Source organism: Cebidichthys violaceus, unplaced genomic scaffold, assembly GCF_023349555.1.
Source record: "Cebidichthys violaceus isolate CVI_PGR_0920_01 unplaced genomic scaffold, fCebVio1.0.p SCAF_72, whole genome shotgun sequence".
In the NCBI taxonomy this organism is placed as follows: domain Eukaryota; kingdom Metazoa; phylum Chordata; class Actinopteri; order Perciformes; family Stichaeidae; genus Cebidichthys; species Cebidichthys violaceus.
Window position 1 is genome coordinate 849,751 of NW_027176950.1, and position 9,332 is coordinate 859,082.

General features: G+C 41.3%; 1 protein-coding gene across 1 annotated transcript in view; it reads left to right on the forward strand.

The window, feature by feature from the left end:
- The window catches only part of myo1d (myosin 1D), an 89,854-nt gene that overhangs the window by 23,983 nt on the left and 56,539 nt on the right, over nucleotides 1-9,332 (forward strand). Inside the window, exons 9-11 of the mRNA XM_068736718.1 lie at nucleotides 162-307; nucleotides 1,139-1,253; nucleotides 1,490-1,660. Of these exons, the coding sequence (XP_068592819.1) occupies nucleotides 162-307; nucleotides 1,139-1,253; nucleotides 1,490-1,660 (432 nt within the window). The remainder of the gene's footprint in view (nucleotides 1-161; nucleotides 308-1,138; nucleotides 1,254-1,489; nucleotides 1,661-9,332) is intronic.

The following is a 9,332-nucleotide window of genomic DNA, read 5'->3' on the forward strand; positions in this document are numbered from 1 at the left end:
AGGAAGCTGCACTGTGGGCTGTGACCTAAAGTCTGACTCACTGATATTGTGACATTTGGCTCTTTTAGAGGCCCATCTCTGCTCTGGACTACTCCTGGGCCCTTGAGCAAGGCCGGCGATCTGTCTGCCACACTTTAACGCACACTGTTTGTCGTCTGCAGGCCATGTACGAGCGGCTGTTCTGCTGGATTGTGGGACGGATCAATGACATCATCGAGGTGAAAAACTACGATGCCAGAGTCCACGGGAAGAACACCGTCATCGGGGTGCTGGACATCTATGGTTTTGAGATTTTCCAGAACAACAGGTGGATTTTTTTTAATTAATTTTTTTTTTTTATTTAACCACATAAGACCTGTTGAGACCCAGGATGTCTTTTAAGGTGCGACCTGGTGAAGGAAGAGGCAGAATATTCCTCCAATATTAAAAGCATCAAAAGATCTGCATCTTTATATAGAACATTTAGCTCTTTGTGTCTATTTGGGGTGTAAATCTTTCGGTACCTCGCGACTCCATTCGATTTTAAATCTTGATTCTGCAGTAAAAACTGTCTGTGTCTCAGGAGAAAGAGCGGGTCGTCCATTAAACACAAAGGTTGGGGGTTCAATTCCCGGAGCCGCCTGTCCGCATGTCAAATGTCCTTGAGCGAGAAAGACATTTCATATTTGAAAAATCAACTGATTGCAATAACACACAAAGACACAATGTCACATTAATATATGCTGAATTTTTTTTATTTCTCATAAACTTTGGGTGATTTGTCAACAAATCAACAGATGCTTGACACAACTTTGACTTGTTGTTAAGGATTATTGTCCATCAGTAGCAATAAATCTAGGTTCTTTTGTAGATTAAAACAACAACTCATTTTTACTCATGTAGACGTCTCTGCATACTCCTTGTCTTGATCTAGCTGATCACTGTCTATGCAAAACAAATAGAAGAAAGAAAACATTTTTAAAAATCAATTTTTTAAAGTTGTGAATCTTAGAAGATAAGAATACCAATTCCTAAATTTTACAATTTTTTCAACAAATGATTGTATTGGTTGTAACACACCGCGACGATTACCTCTCCCTGCACAGAATGAGTAAAACACAGCTGCATCTATAACATTCAGTCTCCTCTGTCTCTGCAGCTTTGAACAGTTCTGCATCAACTACTGTAATGAAAAGCTGCAGCAGCTCTTCATCCAGCTGGTGCTGAAGCAGGAGCAGGAGGAGTATCAGCGAGAAGGAATCCCCTGGAAACATGTAAGGAGGACGTTTCTGGGTATCTCTTCTCATTTCTAATGTGTCCTTTGAGGGAGATTGTTCCAAAGGATGCTGGATGTCTATGTCTATGTCTATTTTGCTCTGGTGTCAGTATGACTTCTTATACACATTGTATTTATTACACTATTGTTTCTATATGCTACTCTGTTGTTTATTTATTTATACTTATTCTCCTGTTTTCTATCTCATCTTGACTTCCTCTCCTCTGTCGCCAGATCGATTACTTCAACAACCAGATCATCGTGGATTTGGTGGAGCAGCAGCATAAGGGCATCTTCTCCGTGCTGGACGAAGCCTGTATGAATGTGGGCAAAGTCACCGATGAGGTTTTCCTCCAAGGACTCAATGTGAAGCTGTCCAAACACGTCCACTACACCAGCCGCAAGGTAGGAAACACCGAACACGGACGTGACTGAGTGTTAGACATGAACTAACAGAGAGGACTTTGGCTGCACAGTTTCTGCTTCTTCAGCTGAGGTCAAAGATCAAAATGCTTCAATAATTTGATGATTCTTGCGTCTCAATTGTGATAGTTTTGTGCTTGTGTTTGTCTTTAACAATATAGGGAAGTGAATGTTTTTTTGGTTTCTTTTGGACAAAACTAAACATCTGATGACACGTTCAGGGGGGTTATTGAGGTTATTGTTTTCCACATTTTATAGACCAATCCAGTAATCTTTAATATAATAACAAATCATTTGTTGCAGCTTTAGTCTCAATGCGGAACATATCATAAAATGTTTGATCTCTCTCGATCTCGCTGATTTTACAGCTGATTTTATTGCACTTTCCTGGTCGTGATTTCCAAACACAAGCGAAACGATAAAATGAGCCATAAACCTTCATATAAACATCAAGCTGTATATGAGATTGTGCGGTGGAGCTGTAGTAACCTGAGAGCAGCAGAGGGCAGATTACACCCTGCAGTAAGTAACCATTAGTGTCTGAACATGATCCTGTTAGCCTTAATAATCAGGAAGGCTTCCAGTCCGACTGAACACACCACATTTGGGATCAGATGACTTGGATACGGTGAAAGTCACTCTCATCTGGGGTCAGTGTGTTTCAGTTCCACTGCAGATGTTGAACATGTAAAAAAAAACACAGCTGTTGTGTTTTTTATTTTTAAATGACTGCAAGTCTCTGCTTAGGCACAAGGGGGCAGCAACTGTCAGAGAGAGAGAGAGAGAAGAGAGAGAGAGAGAGAGAGAGAGAGAGAGAGAGAGAGAGAGAGAGAGAGAGAGACTGACTCAACACTTTGCACAAGTGATGTCACTGCCAGCCAATGGGAGTGTAGGGAGCTGGTACTCTGCTGTGTTTGTGACAGGGTGGTGGTGGTGGTGGAGGAGGGAGAAGAAGGTGGAGGAAGCACTGAGAAGAAGGTGGAGGAGGCAGGGAGGAGGTGAAACTAATTTATGAGGGGAGAGAGCGAGAGAGAGAGAGAAAGAGAGAGCTCACCTCCATCCCATTCTTGTGAACGTGATATCTCAGGTGCTAGTAACTCATAAACAATCGTATATAAAAATCAAAGGTGATTTCATCATTTCAAAGTGAATTTTATTTATTTATGGCATCTTTTAACTTCTTCTAAAGTAATTGGAGAATCAACTCTTGGCTAATTGAACTTAGCTTTTAATAAAGTCAACTAATATTCACAACCAAACTTATTCAAAGTGGTTAGGAATAGACGTTAGGAGGTCATTTTTGGGACTTTTGGACCGCAGCCAGTGATTGATATCAGAGTAATTGTCCTATATGGACATGAAGACGTGTTGCAGACGGACTGTCACGTCTCATCAGACATTTTGTTGTCAGCACCACTTAGTGGTCATAATCATATTTGCAGTCTTTTTGAGATGTGGGAATTCATTTCAGCCAAATGTCATAAAAAGAGTAAGAAAATACTCCCTCTGTATATCAATATGACCCAAAATAGATGTCCTAACCAACGTTTGTGATGCAAATTGGGGAAAGTCTCTGAAAATGTCAAGGCTGTGATGGTACAAAGTGAGCTCCGGCTCTGCAGACTTAAGACAGTCTCAAGCCTCGTAGCTCAACCTCACATCTTTCATGTCGAGAGAGAGAGAGAGAGAGAGAGAGAGAGAGAGAGAGAGAGAGAAGTGGAAGACCGTGGTGACTAAAAATCGAGAGAGAGAGATGCACATCAATGGAGAGGACGGCCCTGATGGAAAGCAGGGAAAAATACAGTGAATGAGGACTGATGGAGCAGCTGTATCAGTGGTAGATTCCTGCATATTCTTTGGCTCCACTCATCAATATTTTGTTGTACTAACAATGGATCAAATGAGCATGTCTCCTGTGAAATGGGTTTGGTTCGATTTAGGCTCATTGTTTGGTTTTTCAATCTCATTACCAGCAGCAGCAGGCAGCTGTTTTTGAGTGGAAAAAAAGCTCCAATAATCCCACTGAGCACTACCCACCCAGCAACTAGCTGGTGAACACAGCGAAGCATGTTAGCAGTTAAAAAGACGGACGGTTTTCTCAGAAGTTGGTGGAGACAGAAAAAACCCAGCTAAAAGGAGAGTTACATTCACCAGGTGGCCAGAAACACGACTTCACGTTGCTCCATGTTGCACCGTTTTTAATGCACCTACACGCTGTATTTACAGCATAAAGGCATATTTACATCTACATATTGTACATCATCATCCGGTGCATGTACATCCATTCAGTATTTCTTTCTTTGCACTATTTGTATTGTTTACAACTTACAGAACACTTGACCTGGCATTTTGTTTTATTGTTGGTCATTGGTGCTTTTGATAGATATTTACATAATATTTATATATACACCTACTTGTGCACACAACCGTCCTGTCTGTTCTTTATCTTTTATTTGTCCAGCTTTGTTGTCCCCGTCCCGAGCTGTGATCTGTATTTCTGTGTAAGTGCAAAAGAAAATCAGAGTCACTGCAGGAATACTTGGCCAATAAAGCTGATTCTGATTCTGAGGGAGGATGTGAGGTGTACAGTAGTTGAAAGCCTCAGAAACGAGGCCTATAAATTGGACCTTGAGTTGAGATTTTTTTTGTGTCAAGTTGCCGTCTTCGTGGTCAAAGAATGGGTCTTGAGTGCTGCCAACGCCCGTGTCTCACCGCCGCCGCCGCCACAGAAACGAACACAGTGTACGTATTGAATTTCATGCATCAGAAGAGACTGAGTCAGAGATCTATTCTCGGAGATGTTCCTGTAACACAATCCGTGCTGCGGTTCAGACTCTTGTCTTCACTCGGCTCACCTTGTCTCGGCTGTTAACCCTCCTCATTCGTTCATCACTGCAGGGCACCACACGTCTGAACCCCGAGCAGTTTTTGGGGTGTTTTTTTGCTCCTGTCACATTTTACTTTCTGTGGCCTCGTTTTTTTACTGCAGTATTTAAGTCCTGTACGTCTATGGAAACAGCACCATCATGGCTAGAAGCAGAGAGAACTCCGTATCACACACTTATGATGCCATGAATCATACAAAAGAACAACGCAAGTTGAATTTCTTTGATCATTTATTTTACAAAAATTGGAAAATGAATACATTCAACATTTTTCCAAGTGCCCAAAAGTGTTACATGCTATGTACATTGAACTATTTATATATTTACCACCTCTACGTACAGCCTCTCCTCTCTGCTCCGTGCTCAGCAGCCTGCAGTTCAGTCAAAGTTTCACAGAATTTTTGTCACGTGACTGTTGGTCTCAGATGAGTCAATCATGGCTTCCCAGTTGCGCTGAGGAGCTCAGAATTTAATGTTTTTTTACAGAATCTGGTTAAAGCAAAAGGTTTATTCAGGGTGAGATTTTAAACGATTTTGTTGTAATATCACAAATTTAAGCTTCGTTTTGGTTACTATTTCTGACAGAAGCGTTCGTTGGGCATGATGTGTTCATGGAGCGTCGGAAAGATGAAAATCTGATGATAATAGTTTTTTTACAGTTTCTGGCTCGGACAAACGGTGAAGTTTTGGCAATTGTTTTAAAGAAACAAATATATATATATATATATATATATATATTTGTTTCTTTTACAATCCCGCACACAGGTTTTGGGGTTCAGAGGGTTCATGGCCGATGGCTCAGACACACACATGTTTGAACCGTCCTCTAAAGGTGCTGCTAACAGATCAAAAGCACAGGAGGAAAGGAAGGAAGCTTCCATTGCTAACAGATGCACTCTGTTGCGGCTTCAGCTTCTCAATATGTCATGTTGCTTTGCAGTCTGGTGATGAGGAATTCTTTTTTACTGGCCTCCAGGCTTCTCAGCCTCATTATGAATTAATCAGACAGTTTTGATGCACGGGAGCCACGAGCTTGTTTACTGAGATGTCTAACCGAAGGAGAACCGCTTAAATATTACGTGACTTTTCTTTTTTTCATCAGGTTGTGTTTGTGAGTCTCTTCACTTTCATCACACTGAAATTGAACTAGTTTCATACATGTTTTACTCTTGTCTTCTGTCAGCAAACTGCGTCCTTGTATACTTGAGTCATACAGCGTTTAATTCTATTTTTAGGTCATTGCACCACAACCAAATCTGGCTGGTTATTTTTCTGAATTACGTTTTCCAAAAATGATTAAACACATTCGTCTGCACCCACTGTGTGTTTACACAGCTGTACAGCAAACTAAACACAAATGGTTGAAGACATTTTACTGGCAGTGTTGGATAAAACCACAAAATTAAAAGATATTAATTACAAATCAGGAAAAAAAACAAAATATATAAACAAGAGTCAAAGGTGTTGAATTAGTAAAAAATGAATTTGTAAAGCCACAACAAAGCTGGAGCGCTGAAGTATAAGCAAATTAGTTACAAGTCTACAATAGTAAAGGTTAGCAGTTAGCCCAACAATAAATTAACATTTGAAAATGTTGGATTAGCAACACATTAGCCTCAGGCAGCTAATGCAACTGCTAGCTTGGTTAGCATTAAACTGATTGAATAAAAACTAAATTAGCATCTCAAATTATTAAAAACAAAAAAAACGATTGCAGTTTTTTTTTACCCTTTTCTGTCATAGACAATTGAAATTCAATTGTGTATGTTCACAATAAAAATATATACTATTACATTAAATTACTGATTATTAAAAAAATATCCAAAAGTCACAGGACCTTCTCTCACTCGACCAAATCTCAAAATAAAAGTGCTCCAGGTTACGACGAATTAAATTCACTGCGTTATGATGACATTTGTGCTAATTCTAACCTGATTTGTTCCCCATCTGCTCCACAGAGCGTCTTTTATCTCTTTTTTTTTGTTTGTTTTTTTGTTTCACAACCAGCAAGTTTTGACAGTTTTCATCAGAAGCACAGAGTACGTCGGTCTTGTTTCTGCTGACCTCTAGTGGTCAGGAAAACAGTGGCAGAGATGGGATAGAAGAAGAAGAAATAACTCAATTTATAGGATTTGTTTATTATAAATTACAACGTCAGCCCTTTTTCCTTTAATCAAAACTTAGCTGATACATCAACATGTGGCCTCGCTGTAAAATCGTTCATTTCTGCGCCTGCAGTCTCCTCTTTGCTCATGTTTTTTCTTCTTCATCTCACTGTACGCTGCTTTGATTCTCTCAGATGTGCTTTTTTATTTTATTTTATAATCATATGCCGACACAGTGGTATTCTTTTTTGGAGCAGCCATCCTGGAAGCTTCATTTCCTGCCTCTCCCGACTCTCTCCTCAGTTCTTCCTCCTTCACAATCCCTCAGTTCCTCTTCATGCTGCCTTCACTTCCTTTATCACCTTTTTTTAGATTTACCTTTCACAAGCATCTCTCAGTGCTCGGCGTGTTCAGGTGTAGCATACTAATGGGATGTGGAGTTAGTGTGTGTGTGTGTGTGTGTGTGTGTGTGTGTGTGTGTGTGTGTGTGTGTGTCCTCGGCCTGCTGCCGCATGTATTTAATGCATGTAGGGGGTCCGCGCTAAGTGGTGAAGCTTTCAAGGGGCCATGTGTTGGTGATGCTAATCACAGAGATGCTCTGTTCATTAGCTGCAGGGAGGCACGAGGTCAGCGGCAGCAGCAAGGACACAGAGAGAAGTGGATGTTCAGTACCGAGGCAGTCTGATGAGTGTAACCTGATGTGTGATCATATAGATGTGAGTCTAGAGCAGGCAGCTACCTCCAGTTCTGCCGAGTGAAGCTGATGTGGAAGGAAGTTTCTTAAAGCTGCATTCTCTCTGGTGTCCATCAGGGGGCGACTCCTCAGGTTGTATAGAAGTCTATGAGAAAATGACTCTACTTCTCTCTTGATTTATTCCCTCAGTAAACATTGTAAACATGAGTTTATGGTCTCAATCTCTAGTTTCAAGTCTTCTTCAATACAGCATGATGTTCATTTAGTACATTATGGTCCATTTAGAGTCAAACAGACCATAAAGCAGGGTATGCGTTAGGGCGGGGCTACACAGTGATTGACAGGTCTCTACCAGAGCCGTTTCCGACGTTTCTACGTCACAAATATGGTAACTTGCGAACAAAACAACATGGCGACGAGGTTTAAAAAACTATAGTCCACAAACCAATGGGTGACGTTTCGATGACTACAGTCTGTGGTCTACAGTGAGGATGCAGCTCCATGTTTTAATACCCTGACAGCTGCCACTCTGTGTGCTTTGGGAGCGATCCATCTCCTCATCTGCCGCCTGGATTAGCTCCATGGGACCCGCTGTGAGTCTCTGTCCGGTCTGGAGACAGTCAGACGCTGCTCGTCGGGAGACCTGGCCCTCCTACTGTAGACGGCTGTTTGGGCCGGGGGTTAGAGAGCAGGAGTGGCACAGGTGTAAGACGGGATTGTAGGAGAGAAGTGGACAGTTGGGGAGGGTCAGATTGAGGTGGGAGTTTTTTGTTTTTTTTTACTTAGAGTTCAGAACAATAAGACCCACCAGCATTTTGTTTTGTCTGTTCAGAGGGACGGCTGAAGTGTCAGAAGATGTTTGACGTGTGTTTTTAAAGCTTTCCTCACACGTTTGGCACTACAAAGTCACTGGTGCAGCAAACAGTTGAGTTTGCCAGACCGAGTTCAGGGACTAAAGGCTGAACTATAGTTAGAAGGGCTGGGTATCGGTATACGTAGAGGTTTTTTAATTTCATGGGACGTGGGTTTAACGGTTACTTTAACTAAAATTACTGCGACGCTGAAAAGAGAGAAGATGTCAGAGGAGGCGGTGTTTACGAGCAGATGTATACGTGTAGGAGGAAATGTGATGCCGCCAAGTGGACCAATCAATCAGGGTTGAAAGACTACAGCGGAGGGTGAACATCTACGGTGTAGATTAAATGCAGAAGTGAAAACCGGCCTTAATGATGGAAACTTCTTCATATTCATATTTGAAAATATGTAGTTTAGAGGCCAGTTCGCCCAAATAACAATAACATATTTTCTTAATTACTTTACACACATAGTAGAAGTAGTGGGAGTATCTAAGCTTTACTAGAGGGAAATATGAATAAAATCTTCTACCTCTGTGAGAATATCATTTTTTTTATTGCAATATTGAGAAACATCCTGCTATCCTGTAACATTCTGCTAGAGAATAAGAAGTCTGTCTGTTCTCTGCAGCCGGTGTTGAGGACTCTCTGTGACTCCTCTGTGTTTTTGAAGTGGACTGACAGCAGACTGGTGACTCCTCTCTGTCTACATTCAGAACATTCAGTCTGTGGAGTGATTAGTGAAGGACAGAAGGCTACGGCTGTTCAATGTGTCCGATGCATTTAATAAACGCGGGTTGTAAACATTAATCCGAACAGGTCGCGTTTCTGCTTCTCGGCCAACAAAAGGTGATCAAACATCTGTGACTCGTGGTTATTTTAGACTTCAGTTTTGTGCACGTTGAAAAATAAATTCTAATTTGATGAGCCGACGATGCTTAATAAATAATAGATACTTTTCATAAAAGTGTTCGTGGTGATCTGCGTGTTTCATCTACAAACAAAAGCTCAAAGACTGGTCACAGTAGTGAGAGTTTGAGGTGAGCTGCAGCCTCTTCTCATCACTTCCTGTCAGTGTTTCCCTGAGACGGTCGGTTCCACCATGTTCTTGTTAGT